This window comes from Perna viridis, chromosome 11 (genome assembly GCF_037379345.1).
Source record: "Perna viridis isolate PV_CMFRI_1.1 ecotype Kerala chromosome 11, ASM3737934v1, whole genome shotgun sequence".
NCBI lineage: Eukaryota > Metazoa > Mollusca > Bivalvia > Mytilida > Mytilidae > Perna > Perna viridis.
Window position 1 is genome coordinate 23345800 of NC_142455.1, and position 25221 is coordinate 23371020.

Genomic DNA, 25221 nt, shown 5'->3' on the forward strand with positions numbered 1-25221 from the left:
TCATGACTTTTTGATGCTATGATAAATTCTTTCATCCTTTTAAAGTGTCAGTCTCTGTAAAAATCAGGCGGTGGGTGAAACATGGTATGAAAATGAGCACCATTTTGCAAATTTAATGTGACTATTTACACCATCAGAATCCAAAAAAAATATCACTTTGGTAAATTGAGTTATAATTTCATTGATTTGCATTGGACATGAGCATTTCAAGGGCAAATAACTCTGTCAAAAACCTCATTTTTCTAACATGCTATAGAAAAAATTCCGAGGAAACATGTGATGCAGAGATCAAATAATGGCCTTTTCAAATAAAAAAAAAAGCATCTTTGAGTGAAATTATATTATCAGATTGGCTGGTTTTCAACATGCATGTGTCTGATTTTTCCCTTTTTGCATGACTTACAAAAACTTACACTTAAAATCAATCAACAGAGTAAAGGTAAATGAGAATTCACATTTGCCAATTCAACTACATATGTTATCTATAAAAGAACAATTTTTGCCATGACAACAAATGAAAAAAAATATGGCACTTACCAGGTAATTCAAAAAAATAATAATGTAATAATAAAGGCAAATTATCATATTAAAAATACTTTAACAAAAGTGCTGTATAAATATTTTTGAATACAATAATTTACTTGGAATCTTCATAGGAGATGTGGGCTCATACTCCATGTCTGAGTTCTACATTCCTCGAGGATAATTCTAGAGTTTTCACAAGGGTGTTCTGAACTGATTTTCTATTCACTATACTATAACTTTATCTTAATATCTACTTAATAAAAGATTTTTCCAGAGGTAAGGTTTGAATCCATGAAATCATTGATTCAAATATTGAGCCTTTTTCAAATGTTGATGTTTAATTTAATTTAATTTTCACTGAAACCCTTTGAGAGAAATTGTAAATAAGTTACTTAACATAAGAGTTAGAGATGCTTTGTTCCAAAAAAAAAAAAAAAATTGCACAGAATCTATTTACTGGACATTAAATTTATTCACAGTGTTAAAAAAGGAAACTACATGCAATCTACAGTGAAAAAAAAGCACATGCAGTCTATGCTACTGACATGTGCAAGATAAAAAACTGAAAATTGGCCTTAATCATATTTAATTTCCGAGATATTACTGGTGTAAACGACAAATTGTAGGAAATGATATATGACATATTATACTGATAATATTATCATTGTAATTAATTATATTTACATATATTGAGAAAATGAGATCTGATTTCCATTAAATCTTCATTTAATTGATGAGGAGTAGACATAGGAAAATAAAACTTGAAAAAGTCATTAATGTTCGTAGAAAGCTATAAACCAAAGGAGTTTTCATTCATTATGACTGGAAAAAAATATACAGATTGGATTTTACAATTCTCCTCAATATCTGCCAGTGATCTTAACTCAGAAATTACAGGAGCTTTAGTTCCAAATATTGCCATCCTAGTTTTTTATATTGTGATTGGTATACTAGGAAATGGTGTAGTCATTCATATTTATTTGAATAAAATGAGAGGAACAACAGACAGTAAGTTTTTCATTCCTTGCCTGGCAGCAGCTGATATTTTGGCCTGTGTTGTTAGTGGTTTATGTGGAATTTATATACATTACCATAGTTTAAATTTTGGAAATGATTTTTTGTGTAAAGCTATGTGGTATTCCATGACTGCCACTTCTTGTGGGGCAGCAATGATTTTAGTGTTTATTGCAGTTCATCGGTATTTCAGGATTTGTCAAATTTATGGCCATGTCAAGTTTATGGAGAAGAAAGTTAAAATACTTGTTGGAATTTACTTGGTTTCTTTTGCTATATCAAGTCCACTTGTTGCAACATCAGGAGTGTCAGAATACACCTTCATGAACATAACCCTCAATAAATGTGAAAGAATAAAACATGAATACCACCATGGAACAGAATTCCACGTTTCAATTACTTTTACGATATTTGAAGCGTTAGTTGTCACTGGTATTGCCTCAGTAATGACAGTACTATATGTTAAAGTTGGTCTTAAACTGTACCATCATTTTCAAATGGCTAAACCCATCAACTACCCTCTTGAAGTTATCAAGGAAAATTATCATGATTCAAGTTCCTCAATAAATTCTCAAAACAGTGATAACCAGCAAGACCGTAAACAATCAAATTCTCTGTCAGGAACGAGCTTAAAGAAGACAAAAGTTTTGGACACAGAGTTAAACCGAATAAGATACAAAAAAGAGAAATTTAATCAGAAACACAAGTACACCTACATCTTCATTGCAATTTCTGTTATATGTATTGTAACTTATACACCAAGGTTGACCCTTATGATGATTGAGACTATCAATGAGTATTTCTGGATTTCTCTGTATGATAAGCCCCATTTGTTTTCTTTTCTGAAGTTTTTGAACAGATCTTACATTATCAACAACATAGCTAATCCAATCCTTTATGCCATGTTCGATTCAAAATTTAAAAGACAATTTTTTTATCTTTTGGCATGTAAGTCTTCAGATTAAAATAATCTCAGTTAAATTCTATATTATTGTCCAGCATTTGTTACAGTAGATTTATATTGGAAATCTTAGGTCACACTATACAGACGGGATTGAGCACTGTATCATACACAAAACTGACCTACTGGAAATATTGATTAAGGGTAGTAGAACATTGGTACATAAACAGATGCAATACTTGTGAAAATAAAGAGGTGTAAAATGCATGCTTTAAGATATCCGTAAATATTCAGGTCTTCCCTGCACCAACTGGCTGTTTTTAAAGAAAATGCAAATTTCGCATGAAGAATTAAAATTATGAACAAATGAGCAGAAAAAGGTACACTTTTTATTTGTTTTTTTTTCACAATAATACCATGCCCACTTACTTTTTCCGGCAGTTTTAAAATGCCTGATATTTCAGAGAACCTGTTTTTTTTTAAATTAATTTTGGGAAGGCACCCAAAATTTGTCATGAAAAATGATATATATATTTTTATTATGTTACCATGGCTACAGATTTTCATGACAAAATAGAAAACAATATCTATCATTTTTTCATGGATCTATAATGTAATAATGTAAGATTTTGAAAAATATATACTTAATACAGGAACAAATTGTTAGATCTGCTTGTTTAAATGTCTCGATATAGCTTTATTTCCACAAATTGTCATAAAGTTATCTACAGTGACCTATCTATACAGTGGAACCTAAGAAGAAAATTTGACACCATTAGTTTATTCAGGTCAACCTAGTCTCATGCTAAAGAATTGACTTAACCATTTTCCCATTGATTTCAAAATAATTTTTTTTCCCCAAAAAAATGTTTTGAGACCATTTCCCAAAATATTTAAGAGAAATTTATGAAGTATTATGCCATTGAAGTAATAACATGTACTAAGTATTAGTAGAATAATTTCTGGGTATTAATTTATTATTTAAAGACAAATATTTACCATTGTTGTGTTTTCCAATTGTATAATCTACCAAAGTTTTTGAAATTTGTATGTCATTTAAACAAATGTCATTCAAAAACCACTAATAATGACATCTGTATGCATTTACTAAATGTATATATAGTTAAATTCAATAAAACACTTGTTTTTGGCCCCCTTATGGCCCCTAATTCTGAAACGGTTGGGGCCATACCCTTAAAATTTTTACCAATTTTTCTTCTGTAGTTCTGTTATAAATTTTTTTAAAGACCTACCATATATTTATGCTATTGCACAATAACCAATTGTGTACAGACAATGATACTGATGTTAATGATAACAGCCCCATATCATGAATTTTTTGCTGTGGTAAAAAATTGGCATCAATGTGGGGTTTTTCCAAATTAGATCAGTGAATTAAGGTACAGAGTAATTGGAAATATCACGAAAACAAAAAGGAAAGTGAACAACTGTAAATTTTACTTACTAACAATAACACTACAGTGTTACTACAGGACAAACAAGAAATACTGAGAGCAAATGCACAAAGAATATCCTGTGTCCCAACTTCAAATGGAGTTTTAACCTCCATTACAGTCCTCCGAGTATAATAACATTCTTTCATGCACATCTACACATATTGCCCAATTGTCCTCAAAATCCCTGGAGTGGTTTATATACCTGTTAACCTTAACAACCATCCATGTGTGAGATTTTCCCCCTTTAAGATTGTCTTTTCTAGGATAGTTTTACATAAAAGCAAATTTTTGTGTGTAAAAATTCAGTATTTTTTATTTAAAGATATTTATAGTGATTTTAAGCAAAAACCTCCCAATATCTGACATTTTTATGTGGGAGATTAATCATTTTTCATTGATTTTGTTGGAGTCTCTCCCTTAATGTGGGAGAGTTAACAGGTATGGGCTAAGGAGAAGTTGTGTTTCAAAGATATGTGGACAGACAAGTGAGATAAAAATTGTTAACAATGAAGATGATAATGGATGAGGACAACAGACGACAACAAGGATTAATGAAGATTGCAATAGCTTACATGGCCCGACAGGCTTAAAACGTCTTCAACAATTCTCTTTTAGAGGAAAAAGTGGAAACAGGGAACGTGTCAAAGAGACAAGAACCCTACTAAACTGTGAAATGTTTGGTATAGTGCCAACACAAATGTACTTACCAAGTTATGAGCTGTGGTGACAGGATTTGCATAATTACAGGCTACATCTGTTTCCTTGGCAATCTCACTAGCATGTTCACTCTTGGAAAAGGCATCACAGACTTTCTGGAAAGAAACTAGATATAACTAGAAATCTGTGATCTAATGTCCACACCTGATACCCAAGAATCTCAACTTAAATAATTTGCAGCATCTCAGTCCGATAACTAGCCAATTCAGAAAATGTTACATAGGAATCGTGATAATACTATAGGATAGAGGAGAATTATATTTAATATAATTAATTAATTAATTAAGACTTTTCAGAATTCTAGGTTGGTAAATTTTTATTTCGTACCTCAACTTTTCTCTTGCATTCACGCTGCTGGTCAGGCAATATAGCTAATGTCATGATAAAATAATCTGCAGGATTGTAGTTTACTGGGCATGGGTAACCTTGCCTACAAAATCAGGTATATTAATAAAGTATTATTGTATGATTTTTTTTTATATTGGCCCTGCAACATTCCAGGGGAGTTAATAGTGGACATAGATGACTGCAATTGCCCTGGGCCAACACAGGGCCATTACAGCCATTCAAGGCCATTATAAATACCAAAGGTGTGTTGCAGAGCCAATAAGGAAGAGGTGTTATATTGATCCATCCATTTACCAACTTCCACAATTTCATTCTTCATCCAATATTGGCCTACTTAAACATTACAGGTGGTGCTCTAATACCAAGGGAAGCATCCCATTTGAAAGGAAAAACCCAGAAGTTAGTTATCCAAATATAATTATGCTAAGAGAGGTAACTCAAATTATTCAATCTTCACCATTAAAATGATTATATAGGAAAATAATGATAATTGCATAGTAAATTATGTTCAGATGTCACAAAATGTTACCAGTAGATGTCTATAGTGTGGATAAAACAAACAAAAGACTGATAGTTAGATAACATGTGTATCATTTCTACCTTATCATTACCTTTATAGAAAACAAAATATAGAAATGAAAACAAGTTATATTTTGAATTCACTGATGGGTGCCTACTGATAAATATTGCCAATGTGTATGTGTGTAGAAAGATAAATGTAATAACAATTGATTTGTAGGTATTTGCAAACCACAGATTCTCTCATTGACTTTTTGAAAATGATAGGATTTGTAAGTCATGTCATGTGACTCTGTGGTTTCACAAGAATGGGCCCTAATCTATCATTCAAATGCATGGAAACATACATTTACAGAGAGCGTTGAGTTCAGAATTTAAAGTAAACCACCTTTCTAGGTAAAAAGACCAACAAAAATGACAAATATGATTTTCTACACGATAAAAGTGTTAAAGAAAACAATAATAGAAGATTATTGTAATAAAGAATGTTTCTAGATTCCGGAGTAAACAATAAAATGCAGGTTGGTCTCCCAACTTCAATATGCTCTACATCGAAAATTCCAGTCAGGAAAGTGAAACTAGAATAAGACTTACAAAAATCATACGTATAGGTACCCATAGATAACATCTGAGCACAACTACTGTCAAAGTAAAGAGACTGCACACCTTTCATAGAGTAACAATTGATATTAACAATAGTTACCCATACTGTACATAAATTTATAACATTAAAAAAAAACGTTGAAACATGGGGCCAATATAGGGCCTTACCGAACCTACTCCTGTATAACATTAAATGGCAAAAAATGAAAAAGAAGAATGTCAAAAGGATAAATAGAATAATTATGGCATATTTTATATGGAATCTGATGTGACATGATTAAATACATAATAAGTCCTTCTAAGAATCAGGCAAAAATTCAAGAAGTCTAAAACACAACCTACCATCTTTACATATGGTAATAATTTTCACTCATAATGGTCTAGTGTACTAGAAATAAAAGTCATCAGAACTCTACATCTGTGGAGCACAATGAATATGTATGACCCCAGTTTTTAGTGGAGTCCGAGTTGCTTGTTTACTTTTGCTACTTTGAATGTATTATTTTGGTTAATTATGCTCTTTGTTGTATTTGTCTGTTTTCCATGTCTGGTCTTTGTTCCTGAATCACATTCTTTTGATTTTCTTTAGAATCTTGGTTCCCTTGATTACTCTTTGAAAAGAGTTACAAATAGTGCATTATCTATTCTAAGTTGATCACATTGAAATAAGCAACTGTGCTTATCCTTCATATCTTGGCTTTAAAGATCAAACAGTGAAATAATACTGTCTAATGATTTATATTTCCACATGACCTTGTTTCACCTTCTGCCTGATTCATACCAAGACTAGTCCCTAATCCAGTCATGCACAACATTTGTTTAAAGAGCAATCAAGGGAACCAAGGTTATAGTGGTAATCAAAAGAATGTAATCCAGGGACAAAGACCAGACATGGAAAACAGATATACACAACAAAGAACATAAAGTAACTAAAATCATACATACAAAGTAACAAAAGTAAATGAGCAACTCGGACTCCACTAAAAACTGGGAGCATGGACCAGGTGCACCGGTAGGGTAAGCATCCTCTGCTTTTCTAGAAACACCCGCCGAGTTGCTCAAGCCCGGGGTAGACAAACGAGGAAAGGAAAACTATGATCCGTTGAATAAATCAGTTTTCATGGTGCAGATGGATACACCATAACGATCCACGAGTTCATGATGACAACCATAAAACTTCTGTAGTGATGACTTCAATCTTGTAGCAACATAACCCTGTCCCAGAAGGGTATTTGTTAGAGTTCTAGCGCGATACAAAAAGTTGACGGTTTTGGCAAGCTCTGGCATAATGTATGAGTTGTGATGTGAACACTCCATACGCAGGAGCCGAAGGGATGTTGCCACAGATGAAAGGAAAGTTGTCAATTCTGACTGAAAAGTCATCACGTTTATCGTAAAGTTTGGTCAATAGTTTTCCTTTACCATCGATTTCTAAGTGTAGGTCAAGATATGAGGCTGACTTCACAGTGTCTGTAGTATCTTTTATCTCAAGTTCTTTTGGGTAGATGCGATGTATCAAATCCCGAAATTAGGATTGTTTAAAGATAATACGTCATCTATATAGCGGAAACTGAGATTGAAGGATCTAGCCAAACGATATTCTTTCTTACTGATCAGATCAGCTATAAAGTCAGCCTCATAAGAGTGAAGGAATAGGTCAGCAAGTAAACGAGCACAATTTGTTCCCATTGGAATGCCGACCGTTTGTTGAAAAACACGTCCACCACACTGGACAAATATGTTGTCAATTAAAAATTCCAGCATTTTGTAAACATCTTCCTCTGTATATTTGGAAGATGATTTGGAATTATTTCTTACAAAGTATGAGGAACCTCTACCAAGAACTATATATTTGTATCTAGGTGTACCATCTTTTTTGGAAAAACAATGATGTATAATGTTTTTAAGTCAGGATTTTAACTGAGTATGGGGAATAGAAGTATACAGTGTTGAAAAATCATAGGTTTTAATGCTATTATATTCAGATAATAGTCTTGAACTGATTGTCTCCAAAAGATCTTTCGAATTTTTCAGGATTCACATTGAATTAATACCACTATGGGAGTAACAAGTATTGTGGTAGGACTGTAGACCCTCTTTGACAGTTGTGAGTATAGAAGTTAAAAGTATTGAAAGAGGTTTGGTGGTACATTTTGCAGATCCAGCTATGAAACGTTGTTTGTATGGATTCTTGTGAAGTTTAGGAATCCAGTACATAGACTGTAAATCACAATCACCGTCTTTGGTAGAGAGACCAAGTTTAAAACTCTGTATTAACTCTATAAATCATTTGTAGTCTGCTATAGGATAAATATTTTTTCCCGATCTTTATAATGCAACTTACTACCTCTCTTAATACTAAATCAATACTGTGAAGGTACTATTGTTTGTGGGGTACCAATTTTCGTGGTTTCATGGGTAGGGTAAACCACAAAATTTGGTTCCAAACGAAAAGTAAATTTTCCAGTCGTTTGTATGGAAGAGTTGTCAAATTCAGGAACTCAAGAATCTAAGAACTGATATTTTCTCCTGAACTACGAAAATTATTACATGTACCTATGAATAAAAGTACTTTCACAGTACGTTTTAAACAATTGTTCTTGTGTGATCTCATCTAAACTGACAAAGCTAAATTTTATTAATGGTATACAAATGAATAATTTTACTTTCATTCTAGATGGAACGAAAGTAATAAACTTCCTGCTCTACATTTGGCCTTAATGTCTTATGTCATTGTTAGAAGCCCAGAGATAGTCACTCTCTTGCTCTAGCAAGTGGTAGTGAAAGCAATAGCATGACTGTCTATAGGTTTCAAATGGTGGTGTTGTGTATACTTATTATGTTTTATCTTTCTTAAACAATGTACTAAATACAGAATAAAAATCAAACATAATTAAAATGATAAGACTTACTCTTTAAAGAACGTTAAAGCATCTTTTGCTGGTCCCATAAAAGCAGTCCTTCCTTCTGCTAACAATAGCAATCTTAAAAAAACAACAAAATTAATAAAAAAAAATTATCCAGATACCAGTAGAAGAAGAAGGCCACATTGCCTTCAATTTGATTGTCCAGAGCAAAATTATCAATTTTGATTTTCTTTCAACACTTTTTAAAATAGCAGGACACATTAAACTTCATCTCTTGGTGATTTTTTTAAACTAAAGTACTACGTGTAATAGGATATACATGTATATGGATATTTATTATATAGATAGCAGTGATTTACCGAATGTTCCCAGTGTAATTTTTATCGATAATTCACTCTGTGAAATAAATTCGGTAATTTCACTCTCATGCTTTCTCCCGCCAAAACGTCACAACATGAATATCAATCTGCCATTCACAAATTTTTTAATTTATGTTGCAAATAACAATGAATAATGGAGGAAATCTATATAATAAATAGGATAATCAATTGGTTGTTGTGAATAACCAAAATATGATCACTCGTGCCAAGAATGCATTGTGATTTAACTCGTACGACTCGTTAAACTAGGCGTTCTTCGGCACTTATGATCATATTTTGGTTATTCACTCTTTCCAATTAATTATACTATTAGTAATGCTCACTATTAATTTTGATACCCACCACTCCCTATTTGATACCCACAACTCCCTATTTGATACCCACCACTCCCTATTTGATAACATTCACCTTTTGACCTCCAAATTGAGTTAGATCAAAATCTAAAATAGGAGGTGCTCAATGGGAAAATGTAATAAAAAATGATTCCCTGAAAGTTTCATTAAATCCATTCAGTAGCATTGGAGAAGTAACAGGCAAGAACTTGGTAGCCTTCTGCATAAAGGAAGGAAAGAAAAAGGACAGAAGGACAGACATCCCTTTCATTTTGTACCCTACAACTCAAGAGTAGGGGTATTACAACAGATACATGTAGTAAATATTCCATTGTGGTAATAGAAAAAGACGGTGGATTGTACAGTCAGCACAACACCATGGACATCATTTCTAACAATTATTTGTCAAAGAGTAACTGAGGGGACAACAATGAACAACAAATAGCCAAAATAACATGTAAAAAGAAAACGTAACTGGGAGCATTGACCAGGTGCACTGATAGGGAAAGCATCCTCTGCTTACTAGAAACACCCACTGCAATGACACAGTGAATTAAAAATATCATAAACTTCTAATCATTATAGTACACAAAATAGCATGACCCATGGACACAAGATTTCTAAAACTTACTTGTCAAACATATCACATACTTCTGATGAGGGTTGGTGTATAGTTCACAAAATAGTGTGACCCAAGGACACAAGATTTCTAAAACTTACTGGTCAAACATATCATAAACTTCTGATGAGGGCTGGTGCATAGTACACAAAATAGTGTGATCCATGGACACAATATTTCTAAAACTTACTGGTCAAACACATCATGAACCTCTGATGAGGGCTGGTGCATAGTACACAAAATAGTGTGACCCATGCAAACAAGACTTCTAAAACTTACTTGTCAAACATATCATAAACTTCTGATGAGGGCTGGTGCATAGTACACAAAATAGCATAACCCATGGACACAAGATTTCTAAAACTTACTGGTCAAACATATCATAAACTTCTGATGAGGGCTGGTGTATAGTACACATAATAGTGTGACCCTTTGCGACAAGATTCTTTAACATGTCAACAATGTTCATGGCCATGTAGGAATCAAGTCCTGAAGTTGGTTCATCACAGAATAGGAGTGGTGGATTTGTCAGGATCTGAAATTAGAACAATAAAATAATGCTCAATGTCAACCATCTCAGATATTCAGTTTGACTAGAAATAATCAGGGAATGCATCCTGTTTGAAGCAGAGAAAAAGATTTTTTCCTGGTTCAAAGGGAAATAACTCAAAGACAGTATGGTTCTCAAATTAGAACTCATTTAAAATATCATCAAGATGTATCTACTATACTTTGCCAATAAAAACCAAGGTGTGAGAGTGCTTCTAATACAAAGGGAAAAGATTTCACACAAATTAAAGTTAACAGCATTCAAATTTTAACACAGACTAGTAGCCATAGAAACAAATAATTTTACATTTTATCTGAGAGTTCATACAGTATGGGTTGTATGGAGATACAGACACCCTGCATCACCACATGTTGTACCATGTTACCATGCTGGGACAGTAAACATGGATATCTTGGAGACTCAGCTTTCAGTTCAAAGCTCTTTTTTTGCATAATAGATAAAGTGATCCAGTAAATCAGATCAAGAACAATAATCAATAGTTAAAATGTTGAGATTGGCAGGTTCTATCCAACTCTATTGTCCAAGCACTTTTAGAACAACATGTACAGGAATTCATTTCTATGAGGATCATCTTAATTTTATCTTGGATGAAATGTATAAAGTTCATGTAGTTAAATATTATGCAATCAATATGAAAGTCATATGATACAAGCATTACAAAATATTAGCATTCTATTGACAAAAGCAAACAGGGTTCCTGGCAATAACAATAATAATCCAGCTCTAAGTATAACCAAAAATATCTCACCTACTACTACTAAATGCTTCTCTAACATTAGAAATAAATAGGACTTCACTTAAAAAAAAATGTTGGCACCCTGGCCGAGTGAAAAAAATAAGATGAAATTAAAAAGATACTAAAGTGTAATAATCTATGGCAGTCAGATACAACACACCATTTTTTGATAAATATTATGAAGAAACTTCAGAATACATGTACATACTACATCAAATGAAATACTAAGACCACAATAAAAAATATCATAGATTCTCATCCCCTCCCAGCCCAATTTTTTTTTCACTCTCCCTGAAAAATTTTGTTTTGATATTTTTCCCAATTTAGGTCAATTTCTTTCAGATTGACAGCATTTTTCACTTAAATTGATAAAAAAAATTTGAAAAATAAAATTTACCTGCTTGTCCCTTCTTTAGAAAAATGTTGGATGAGAATGAAGGATTTTTTTTTATAGTGGCCTAAGCTATCATACCTCCGAAGCAAATGAAAGTCTTTTCATCTCACCACCAGAAATTCCCTTCATCCTTCCTGGTGTACCTATCATGGTGTTGGCACATTTCATCAACCCTAGCTGAAACAGAAATGTATATAGTAACAATATTATCCACTTGAACGTGTACTATTTACTATATGTTCAATGATTTTTATTACTATCACTAGTAATTAAAGAAAAATGACTGAGCAATACTGTGAAAGTACTTAAATTCGTGGATACCAATTTTATTTCAATTATTAATACTTACTTGTCACTAATACAATATTGATTATTGCCCTTGAGTCAGTCCATTACTTGCAAACACACAGATTACCTAAACTAAACACCTTCAGGACCTAGATCATCTGCGTGCACACATGCATCAGTTTATTCTTCAGCGGGAAACAATACAGTTCATGTTTTTCATGTGGGACTTTGTGATTTTCTCCGTACAAGTCCCGATACTTACATCTTTATTTTACTGCCATTAAGTATGGCCGAACTTTCTGAATGTCTTTCAGAGATGGAAACTTTTCAAGATAGCGATTCTAGCAACAGACCAGAGGCTACAATGTCAAGAACTTTGTCGACGTCTGATAGTCAAAAGAAAAATAAGAAATACTCTTTGAATACAACAGAATTAGAGACACGTATTAATGCATTAGAAACAAAGTATGATAATCGTTTTGACCTTTTTGACCTGTTGAAAGTAGGTTAAGCTTCTAGTCGTACAAAAACTTCTATTTCTCAAACTGGTGGTTTAGCCACGCGGGAGAATAAAGTCAGGGAAAATGTTTCAAGTAGGGAATATGCACCTATTTACCATTAGAGGAAGATTTGGGCAGCCCTAGAGTTAGAGATACTAATGAACACTCTATTCTGTCTTTGCACTCTGACAATTGGGAGAGAGCCAATGTACTGGGTTTGATATCAGACAATGACAGTGGTACAAATGATTTCGTGAGCACAAAGAGTCCTAAGCAATTTGTTAATTCTAGTAACAAGTCTGATAGATTTCACCAATTATTACCTAATGACAATAATGTTAAAGGTGGCAATGATAGACTATCAAAGATTTTCAAGGATGAAATTCCCACTGATAATGGTGATTCATCTGTTGGCTTAATTCTTGAAGATTCACAAATTAAGATGTTAGCTAGATCACAGAGGATTGATAATCCTAGATATTTAACTTCTTTCAGAGAGGAATATAGACAAAATTTTCCTGTACATGACAAGTCTTTATCAGAGTTACAAGTTCCAGGACTTGACAATATATTAGAACTTATGATAAGACATTTACATCCAAAAGGAATGAAAAGCTGCTCTTATGGAAAGCAGTTGTTTTCTGATCCTTTGAAACAAATTGAGAAACTTTCTTTTTCTGGTCAAGTAGCCAGCAGAATGGGTCTTATTACAATTCTTTATTTACAGCAGGCTTTAGGGACATTGTTGAATAAATTAGAATCTGACAATGATGGTGAAGAATGTTGTCAGGTAGTTAAAGACTTATTTTCAATTTCAATGAAGGCAATTAATCAAATGGGTCATGCAGGAGCGTTCCATTACATGGTTAGAAGGAAATGTTCTGTAGCTGATGCAGGTATCAATAAAAACCTTACAGATATTCAGTTTAAGGTTTTATATTTACCTCTCACAAGAGAGGGTGTGTTTGGTAAAGCTTTAGAAGAGACTTTAGAAAAATGTATCAATTACAAGATTGGCTTCCGGAATTTTCTTCTACTTCAGTGGTTTCTGACAATTCTAACAAATGTAAGTTAGAATATGATAGCCGTGAAGGTTGGTTAAATAAAAATCCTGAATATTCAGGGAATCAAGGAGGTGGTTCTCATTCCAGTATTTCACGTCGAAATACGACGTCAGGAAAGAACTTTTCTAAGTCTTCAGCGTTTCCAAAAGATGACATGAAGGACAAGATGGCAAAAGTGGTGGCTTTAGCAGTACAGGATCTTGGGGAAATTCTTTTCGAATTCCCAAAAAGAAATCTAGTTGACTTGAAACAGGTAATTTTATATCGGAGGCAGGCAGAGGTACCTGTAGGGGGACATCTCAGATTTTTCCTCCAAAATTGGCAAAAAATAACAACAGACCAATGGGTTTTATCAATTGTAGAACAGGGTTACAAACTAGAATTCATACAGAAACCCAATTGGCAAGGAATAGAACTTCTGTTTCTCCAAAAAATTTAAATATTTACTTCAAGAAGTAAATTCTTTGATAGAAAAAGATGTAAAAAAGCTAGTTCGAGAAGATCAAATGCTTTCAGGTTTTTATAGTACATTTTTTCTGGTCCCAAAGAAAAATAGCAAATTGAGACCAGTGATAAATCTGAGACCCTTCAACAGGTATCTTATAAAAAAGACTTCAAAATGGATACTACCAGCAAAGTGTTGAACATAGTAACGCCAGGAGATTGGGCAGTAAGTCTAGATCTCAGTGATGCGTATCTTCATATTCCAATATTTCCAAAACATCAGAAATATTTGAGGTTTTCAATTCAAGGCAGAGCTTATCAATTCAAAGCTCTGTGTTTTGGCCCAACGTCTGCTCCCAGTTTTCAAAAAAGTTGTATCAGTAGTTGCAGCTTATCTGAGAGCAAGAAACATACACCTAGTAGTATATCTAGAAGATTGGTTATTAGTAATACAAAAGAGATTGCATCTGATATTAGATCGAAACCAATGTCTCAATCTCCTGACCGAAATAGGGTTCATTGTGAACAAAGAAAAGTCCAATCTGTCACCAAGTCAGGGGTTGATATATTTGGGAGGATTTTTCTATCTAAAGAAGGGTTTACTTTATCCAACACAAGAAAGGATAGCAAAATTGAATTTAGCAATGCAAACCTTGTCAAAAGGAAAGACTGCAACAGCATTGGAATTTATTCATTTGTTGGGGATAATGGCTTCATGCATAGAATTAATTCCCAATGCTCGTCTTTTTATGAGACCAATTCAATTACATCTTTTGGCATTTTTGAAAACCTATGTCTCAAAATTTGAAAATGAAAATTCCTGTTACTCCACATCTATTATCACATCTGACTTGGTGGAGAAATTCAGTGAACACACTGAAAGTCCGATCTTTATAATCTCAGTCAATGTCAATAACCATAACAACGGATGCTTCAAAAATAGGTTATGGGGGTGTTTTGAACAGCAAAATTTTCCAGGGAGAGTGGAAGGCTTCAGAAATCAAAAAGCATAACAATTGGTTAGAAATGGAGGCAGTGATCAGAACTGTCAAACATTTTCAGAAACATTTGATAGGCCTGTCAGTACTGATCAGATCCAACAACACAACTGTTGTCCAGTATATAAACAAACAGGGAGGGACCAAATCTCCTCAGTTATGTTTTCTGGCTTGGGATCTCTGGAATTTGGCAGTTTCAAACAAAATGACTTTAAAAGCCACTCATATAGTAGGAAAGAAAAATATTCTACCCGATCAATTGAGCAGAAAGAAAATTTGCCCTACAGAATGGACACTGGACAGTCAGATTGTTATGAAACTTTTTCAGATTTGGGGTTACCATGTGATGGATTTGTTTGCATCAGTGGAGAACCACCAGACAGAGGTGTCTTGTTCTTGGATTCCTCATCCACGAGCATATGCACTAGATGCGTTGACAATATCTTGGAGAAGATGTACGCTTATGCATATCCCCCAATTTGCCTGATACCCAGAATGTTAGAATATATGAGGCAGTTCAACTGTTGAATTCTTCTCATTGCTCCACTATGGCCATGGAGACATTGGTACCTAGAACTACTTGAGCTGTTGATAGAGTTTCCAGTCAGACTGCCAGTGATTAAGAATCTGTTGTGTCAACCAAAGACACAAATTTATCACCCAGATCCAGACATTTTCAGTCTGACTGCATGGCTTCTATCGACAGATCCTATCAAACAGATGGCTTTTCGAAAAAAGCTAGGAAACTTCTCTCAGCCTCTTGGAGACAAAGTACACAGAGGGACTATAGTTCCAAGTTCAAAAAGTATTATAGCTGGTGTGATACAAGGGAAATCAATTCCAGTTCTCCAACTTTGAGCCAAGTTGTAGATTTTCTTGTATCACAATTTGTTGAAGGTTTACAATATAGAACAATTGCGGGTTACAGGTCGATGCTTTCAAATGTTCTTCCTCATATAGACAATGTACCAGTAGGTCAGCATCCTCATATTGTACGTCTCATTAAAGGGGCCTTTCATTCCAGGCCTCCTAGCAGTTCATTAATACGTTCATTATTTCAGCGAGTTGTCTACCAGTTTTGTTTTGTTGAAAGTATTTTAGTAATTTATGGTGGAAGTATTTTAATCAAGTGTTTTGTGATGAACAGTCAACATGACACAGTTTATTTGAATGATATTTCAACCAAGGCTTGGAAAGTTCTTGGTTTAAAGCATACACCACCTGATATAGGGATAGATTACTTTGGAATCATCCATATTGTATTAGTGACAAGTGAGTATTAATAATTGAAATAAAATTTCAAAATTTGTAATCAAGTTACAATTTTATGAGATATTAATACTTACTTGTCATCTTTCCCACCACCACTCTATGCATATTGGTTGGATGGTTTGTTACCCACCGATAAACTGAAGCATGTGTGCATGCAGATGACCTAGGTCCTTAAGGTGTTTAGTTTAGATAATCTGTGTGTTTGGGAGTTATGGACTGACTCAAGGGGAATAATCCACATTGTATTATTGACAAGTAAGTATCAATATCTCATAAAATTGTAACTGGATTACAAATTTTGAAATTTTCTTTGATTAGGAAAGATACACAAGTTTGTGTATTCTTGAATTCTTGGTTTTGAGGTTTTCAGTATACACATGAATTGGATTCGCCTTTTCGTTTGAACCAAATTTCATGGTCTGGTTCACCCACTAAAACCATGAAAATTGGTACCCCATGAACAACAGGACTTTAACATGATTCTGTAAACGTAATTACACAGATTCTGTCAAGTGATTATTATCAAGGGTATCAATTCTGGTGGTTAAAAAACCATGCTTGACATTATTAGTGTTAAAATCAACAATACAGGAACTATTTTTCAGTTTTATTTGGTGAAACTCTGCATAAAATACTAAATTTCGCCAGTCATTGATTTTTTGTACTTTAATTGCCTTAAAAAAAGCCGTTTCTCCCAGTAATAATAATATAATTTGTCAACAAAAAAAAAGAAATATAAAAAAAAAATCTCACATAAGATAAATTATTTCCCAATTGGTAGTCAAAGTTTTGTACAAAATAAGTATAATAAATTATTTATGATATGTCTCTTTTTCTTGTTATTCTCTTTAAGGTAAATGATACATAAAAGGTAAATCTACAAATTCAAAGTTTTATTCTGTAAATCCACATTTCCTCATAATGAATTTTCATTCATATGTTACAATATAGAGATTATTCAAAAATAAATCTGGCATAATTCTGAGCAAAATGACAAGTGTTAATGCATGTACTGATCTGTAGCTAGTAACTCATTTACAGTGAAACCTGTATGAAATGAACAAATGGGTAAATTATAAACCTGTAAAAAGCAGATATCTTCTAAAGTCCCTACATGTAACTGTCAAGTGGACCAATGGGCGTATCATAAACTGTCAAATGGACCAATGGGTATATCATAAACTGTCAAATGGACCAATGGGCATATCATAAACTGTCAAATGGACCAATGGGTATATTATGAACCTGTAAAAACTAAACATCTTCTAAAGTCCCTACAAATAACTGTCAAATGGGCCAATGGGTATATTATAAACCTGTAAAAACCAACACTGCTTAAGGATGGAGACCTAGGCTAAGGAACACAACTTTTACAAATCATTGGAATGTTTGAATTCACTACTTTACATCAATCTTATGTAAGTAAATTGTAATTTAAAGTCAAAGTAATTTGAACTGATTTCATTCTATTTCAAATGAAAGCTTCATAGGCTTGTGAACTTGGATATGATACAAACATATCACTGATTTCAAGTGTTATGTCTCTTACCCTAGGTCTACATCCATAAACTGAACAATTACTTCAATCAGAAAGAGGTAAGATTTCACTGTATGTACATTGAACAATTACTTCAGTCAGAAAGAGGTATGTCTATGATAAGATTTCACTGTATGTTCACTGAAAAATTACTTCAGTCAGAAAGAGGTATGTCTATGATAAGATTTCACTATATGTACATTTAACAATTACTTCAGTCAGAAAGAGGTATGTTTATGATAAATTTCACTGTATGTTCACTGAAAAATTACTTTAGTCAGAAAGAGATATGTTCATGATAGATTTCACTGTATTTACCTCAGAATCACTTCCTCTACTCTCTTTAAACTTATCAATTACATAAATCATAAAGAGGTAAGATTATGATAGATTTCACAGTATTTACCTCATGAATCACTTCCTCTACTCTCTCTAACCTTTGACGTCTACTAATCTTTTTATCCATTCTAAGGATTGCCTGAAACAAAACAAACCTTACAGTAATTAGAGGATACCAATAAGAAAGTTTTAATATCGGTTATGTAAAGTAGGTACCCCATAAGTGTGATGGATGGATGGATAAATAGAGAAAGGAATGAGGCAAGTGGCTAATAAAGTAGGTACCCCATAAGTGTGATGGATGGATGAATAAATAGAGAAAGGAATGAGGCAAGTGGCTAATAGACCTAGTCTAACTGTTGGTGATGCTAGTAAAATATGAAAAACAAGTGCTGTAACATTTAATCACAGTCATTCAAATGTACACTGTACAAAATTAAAAAACGCTTATCCGGCTTAATTCTCAGCAATTAAAAGCATACGTTGTGCATGTTCCAGTTGTAGTGTTTTCATAAAACTAACCAAACCTTAGATATTAATGAAATAATACTTTCGGAGTTACAGATTACAAAAAGAAAGTACTGTCAACAACATTTAGTGGCCAAAATTCAACATGCTAAACATGTGGGAAAAATATTATCAAATTTCTCCATACTATGAGATGCACATCTTTAATATGTACATACACATTGTGCAAAGTTTAAATAATATCGGTTTAAACTTTTGGAAATTCATATTACACAAAATACATGTACATATAGGTAACCCTTAAGTGTGATGAAAAGACAGACAGTCACTAGACCTGCTTCCACTATTCATAATGCGGGTAAAAATAAATATTCTGCTTAAAACTAGAGGCTCTAAAGAGCCTAAATTGCTAACCTCACTCGATTAGCAACGTTTTATTTCTGTAAAAGCAGCCATGTTATTTCTTCGATAAAAATTCCTAACTTCCTACCTAAGGAACAATCAAGTCAATTTTCATTAAATTTTGACCAGCAATATTTTAGGAGAAAATTTTCTTAATAATAATATTTCAAATAGCGAAAAAATGTCAAAAAAGAACAATAACTCCAACATGGCCTCTTAAACTACCAGGAAGATTTGCTCACTGATAAATCTCTTCATGTTGAACATTATTACACCATCAGCATGTGTTAAAAACTTAATTTTTGGTCAACATAGACCAACCATCATTTTATGTAGACCGCACTGTAGATTTCAAAGGAAATTGAGCCAATTTCTTCCTAGACCTGCTAGATTTTACATAGACTCGTTCCATAGGTCTACTGCTAATTTCTTTCACTGTCAGACAGAGTTTGACTAAACCTAATGGTTTTGGAGATACCTGTATATGTGAAAAACTTCTGTCTTACCCCTATGTTCTGTTTTTAGTAACAAGGGCCACATTTTTTCAACAGATCTATGCAGAACACCTTAAAGCACATTGATTACTAAGTTTGGTTCTAATTGTTCAGAGAAGATTTTTGAAAGAAATAATATTGAAAATATTGTGAAAAAAAAGTCAAAAAAGGGCAATATCTCCAACATGGCTTATCAGATTTACATGAAAATTTGATCACTGATAGATCTCATCATGCTAACACATCAGTTCTATGCAGAATTATCGTAAGGACCATTCATTCTAAGTTTAGTTCAAATTGGCCTAGTTGTTTCAGAGGAGAAGAGTTATGAAAAATTGTTAACAATGACAATGATAGACGAAGACGCCAAGTGACAGCAATAGCTAACATGGCCCTTTGGGCAAGGTGAGCTAAAAAATGAGGTACATGTACGCTAAAAAAAAATGAATTGATCAAAAACTCAAAAACATTTAAACCATTCTAAAGTCAATGGTAAAGTATTATTTACCCTGAATTGTAAATGTTCTCTAACAGTTAAGGTACCAATAAAAAGGTCATCTTGTTGTACATAGGCAGACACATTACGGACATTTTTACCGATCTCAACTCCATTGACTCTAACATCACCCTGTACCACAAGATGTCCACAGTTTCTAAAGGTCAATATATTCATCAGTGTTGACTTCCCGGCTCCACTACAAAGTAGAAAAATTGATACAAATGTACATATACAAAATGTAGTAAAAGGGCTTGAAAGGAACCATATGCATCTTTTGAAAAGTGAAAAAAAATATCTTTTTAATTAAAATTTTATGAAAAATATCTCTCATTGATCAAATACATTTCTGAAGTTATTCAAGAAGGCATCCTCTTTCCATACATTGTCATGTTTACTGGCTATTAAATTTTTATTTGTAGGTTTTTCTATTTAAACTGATTGGCTACTTGAAAACAAATAGAAGATACTGTACAATGTATAGTAAAACCTGTGTTAAGGAAGTAGACCTAGGGTAAGGCACACAAATCTTGTTTGTATTTAGCATTTTACATCAATTTCATGAAAGCATCAAAGTAACTTGGACCGATTTCATTCTGTTTCAAATGAAAGCTTGATTCGCTTTGGTGACATTGAATATGATAAAAACACATCACAGATTTCAAGAGTTATGTCCCTTACCTTAGGTATTCCTCCTAAGGTGACCTTTCAAGGGAGAGCAAAAAATTATGGCCACACTAGACAAGTGGTTTTTATATAGAGTGCACTACAGATAGTGAGGGATATTTTAATCATTTAAGACAGGTTTTTGCTGAATACAAAGTGTCACAGGTTTGACCATATGTGAACTTAACATGTACTAGTGCAAGATGATCTTAGGCCAAAAAAAATTAAGTCTTGTTTATTTCTTGCTACCTGAACACGAAAAAAAACATAGGGAAGGTAGGTAGGGAATTTTTTTTTCAAAAACATTCACCATATCATGTATATGTTCATAGTTCTTAAGATTGCAAAATATTATTTACAATATTTACTAACCTGGCACCCATACAAGCCATTAAAGTTCCAGGCTTTAAAATACCATTCACTGAAAAAGAAAAATAACAAGCATTTTAAGCTAACCTGCAGCACAAATCTATCGAAGAGAACAGAATTCAAACCTCATGCATGGTTTGTGTACAAGAAAAGTGTGGAAACCTGAGTCTGCATATTTTTTCTAAGTCCAAGAACCATAACTCAGCTACACTTGAACAAAATTCAAACTTAATCTTTAACTTGTCATGGTAAAGCAATGTACCAAATGTTAAATGTATATCTGATAGCTTGACAAAAAAAAGTGGAAAACTGGGTTTTGTAAGTGGAAAGGCCATAATACAGCAAAACACAATGAACCAGAACATCATTCAAACATGATCTGTAAATTGTCATGATAAAGCACTAAATATAGAACATATGTACAAGCATGACGAAAAAAAGTGTGGGAAACTGACTTGCAGGACTGAAAACAAAAAATTACTATTCTAGGCCTAAGGTGTACCAAAAGAATGACAAATAATTAAAAAAACTTTATAATTGTAAAAGAAAATGTGTTTTGTAACTCACCATTTCTAAGAATATGCTTAGGCAGTGTCATTTTTGAGCCTCTACAACATTTCTTTTCCCTGGGTATAGAGTATACATGAACATCTTTCCAGGATAATGTTATTGGTTGGACAGGGTCTATCACACTATCCCGTCCAGAATTTTGTCTCATGTTTTTACATTTATCATTTGAACTACTTGGTCCATCATATGGCACATAAAGATCATTGTCAACATATGTAGTTTCTTGTTCCTCAGGAGCACCATGATCTACATTTACATAATGATGACTACCACTACTCTCTTTGGCAATCAACAGAGGGGTTCTCTCTTCCATTATAAATATGGAGTTTATATGTCAAAAGTGTAGAGGCTACCAGGTCATCCTAAATAAATACAAGTAATGTTAATAACAATGGAGGATTTGGTTTCATCTAAAAAATACATTACCATCCATACAAAATGTATTTTGCATACTTACCCATCGAGCCTTTGAGGTCTCAAATTATACAAGCTCCTAGCAGTTTCAGATATTTGAAACTCACTCTAGATTCTGCAGTAGGGAAAAGTAAATGATTTTAAGAATTTATCTAATTTATAAAAATTTTGGCATATTATGAACAAGCAGTATTGAAAGGAAATTGTTGAAATTCTTGATAATCTCTTAATTGGTGTTGGTGTTAAGATAAAAATAGCTACATTGTACCTTCACATTCTTCCAGCTACACATTATTTTTATACAAGTACAATAACTACAAAAATGTATATACAAAACATTTTGGTGCAAAGGTGTGTAAGTATCAAATTTTAACAATAATGGACTAAAAAGTACATTTTTTGTAGCAGTTTTTACTAGTTTTTAAAAAACATCACTAACTTTCATCATGTCAATTCTCAATTCTTGTTTCAAAGTTATAAAAACATATAAACTTGCCATATCAGAAGTTCATATGAACAAAAAATTAAAACAGAAGAAAGAAATTTTATAATGGGGCCTAAAATAGAGTATGTCCAGATCTAGAACTTAGAAATATACCAAAAGATGATTGCATGGATTTGTGAATTTAATACATGTAATTATGCAGGGAGACAATGATTTATCTCACAAAATTATACCTTTACTATACCCAGGATGAAGACCTAGAAAGCTTGGTGACAGACTAGTAGCTTATTAATCTTTAAGTCAATTCAATGAACTGGTTTAAAATCTCACAACTTATTACAAAGAGTAATCAAGGGAACCAAGGTTACAACACAGGTAGGCCATCCTGCCACTTTCCCCCGATCTCAAGTTTTCATACCATGAACAACCTACACAACTAGTTCACAGCTATCCAAAACCCATAGGTTTTTTAATTGAGTCCCAAATCTAACTGTAACAGGCCCGTTGGGATAGGATGATCGACCTAACAGAGTTATACCATTGCCACCCAGAATCAAGTCCCAGAGGGCTTGGTGACAGGCTAGTGACAATAAAGTATAGACTGTCCTGCCTAAGTTTTGCTCTTTTGGTCCTGCATATCCAGGACCTTAAAAATACAGATTTACACAAAGAAAATGATGAAGAAATGCCTCTATAAGGAACCAATAACAGAGACCCTATAACTAAAGAGATAAGAAACATGTTAATTAGCTAGTTTATCGATAAAATTATCACATGGCAGAAAACGAGATTCCCTGACCTTTCCACTTATTCAGTAGACTACTTTTTCTGCTTTTGAAGAAATGATCTGAAATAAATTGTAGCAGATGCCAAGAAGACGTTAAAATAGGAAACTGAAATAAGATTTTGTTCAATTATCTTTAAATACAAAAAAATGTGTGAAAGGTTAATGTGAATAAAATGAATTTAATTTTTAATTATTTTCATTTTCGTATATAGCTTGTTTTCAATACTTTTTTTTGTTTGTTTGGTAGAAAGAAAAAATGAAGTATCAATATGAAGCTAAGATATTACAGAATGGGAACCTGAAGCATGGAGTGAAATATAGAAGGATCCGCATCTCGTAATTTATCGCAATATCTCGTGTGGCAAGATTTCAGAAGTCGAAATAAGGTCATATAAAATATTGATATCAAAAACCTACACTTAAAAACATCCATATTTATACCCTAAGACCACTTTTGATCAATTTAAAACAAATTTTATGATGATCATTCAGGTTTTGAAGGAGTTAGAATTTTAATTTTGGAGTGAATATCATTCTCAAAGGCGTGACTCCAACCCCCATTTTTTTTACATCAACAGTTGGTCAAATAAAAATGTTGATATCACAAAAGAATGGGAGACTACAGCTATAAAGTTTCTTATATACACCCTTAGACTATTTTTGTTCAATTTAAAATAAATTTTATGATGATCTTTCAGGTTTTTTGAAGGTGTTTGAATTTTAAATTAGGAGGGAAATCTGTCCTCGATGGAGTGACTCTGGCTGCCACTTTTTAAAAAGTCAAAAGTAAGTCAAACAAAAATGTTGATATCAGGAAGGAAGGGGAAGCTATAGATATAAAACTCCTTATATACACCCATGGACCATTTAAAACAAATTTTATGATGATAATTCAGGTTTTGAAGGAGTGTGAATTTTAAATGAAGAGGGAAACCACCCTCAAAGGTGGGGCTACGCAGTCAGGAGTCAAAACCAAGGCATATAAAAACATTGATATCACACATGCAGGGAAACCTACAGCTATAAAACTCCTTATATACACCCTCATGCCATTTCTGATTAACTTAAAATAAATTTTATTACCATTGATTGGATTTGGAATAAGGAGTTTGAATTTTAAATGAGGAGGGAAGACCACCTTGGAAGGAGAACCAGGTTGAAAATTTGATAAGAGATTAAGGTATTTAATCGTGGTGTTGATCAAAACAAAACATTGAAAAAGTCTGGAGGCAACTTGAGGTGGGATATTCTAATTTTTTTTCAAACCATATGGGCCAGGATACCTACATTTATCGTGATGAAATGTTGAAGTGATGGAAATCGTCCACGGTATCGGGTGGTTTCGCCCTAGTTACATGTTCGCCCTGAGTTGTTTCGCCTTGATTGGTGAGTGGTTTCGCCCTTATCAAAGACAGGTAAATGATTGATTTTTAATAAATAAAAGGTATTGTTATTATGATAAACTAATTAGTACTCTAAGAAAAATAAAAGATATCGTTAAAAAAACATGTTTGCAGAAAAGAAGTAATTAATCCTAATTAAGGAGCAATTAAGTAAAAACATATACAGAGTTCAACAAAAAACAAGAAAACATAAAAAAAGATAAAATAAACCCCCCCCCAAAAAAAAAAAAAAAAAAAAAAAACAGCAAAAGAAAAAAAAACAAGACACCCACAGAGCAGGAC

At 33.1% G+C, this 25221-nt stretch overlaps 2 protein-coding genes across 3 annotated transcripts in view; one reads left to right on the forward strand and one right to left on the reverse strand.

Moving 5' to 3' along the window:
• Window positions 1-25221, reverse strand: part of LOC148603422 (protein white-like) — a 61966-nt gene that overhangs the window by 36328 nt on the left and 417 nt on the right. Inside the window, exons 2-11 of one of the 2 annotated variants that reach the window (XM_088551893.1) lie at window positions 24824-24937; window positions 21888-22252; window positions 21324-21372; window positions 20298-20484; window positions 18493-18564; window positions 12062-12160; window positions 10651-10817; window positions 8997-9068; window positions 4942-5044; window positions 4605-4709 (exon numbers count right to left, since the gene is read on the reverse strand). In XM_088551893.1, coding sequence (XP_088408019.1) covers window positions 4605-4709; window positions 4942-5044; window positions 8997-9068; window positions 10651-10817; window positions 12062-12160; window positions 18493-18564; window positions 20298-20484; window positions 21324-21372; window positions 21888-22203 — 1170 coding nt within the window. In that variant the 5' untranslated portion in view covers window positions 22204-22252; window positions 24824-24937. The remainder of the gene's footprint in view (window positions 1-4604; window positions 4710-4941; window positions 5045-8996; window positions 9069-10650; window positions 10818-12061; window positions 12161-18492; window positions 18565-20297; window positions 20485-21323; window positions 21373-21887; window positions 22253-24823; window positions 24938-25221) is intronic. The other variant, XM_088551892.1, reaches the window with a different exon arrangement.
• LOC148603425 (uncharacterized) lies at window positions 82-3552 on the forward strand. The gene has a single exon (XM_088551894.1). It carries the CDS (start codon window positions 1302-1304, stop codon window positions 2502-2504), a length of 1203 nt encoding a protein of 400 aa, XP_088408020.1. The 5' UTR covers window positions 82-1301; the 3' UTR covers window positions 2505-3552.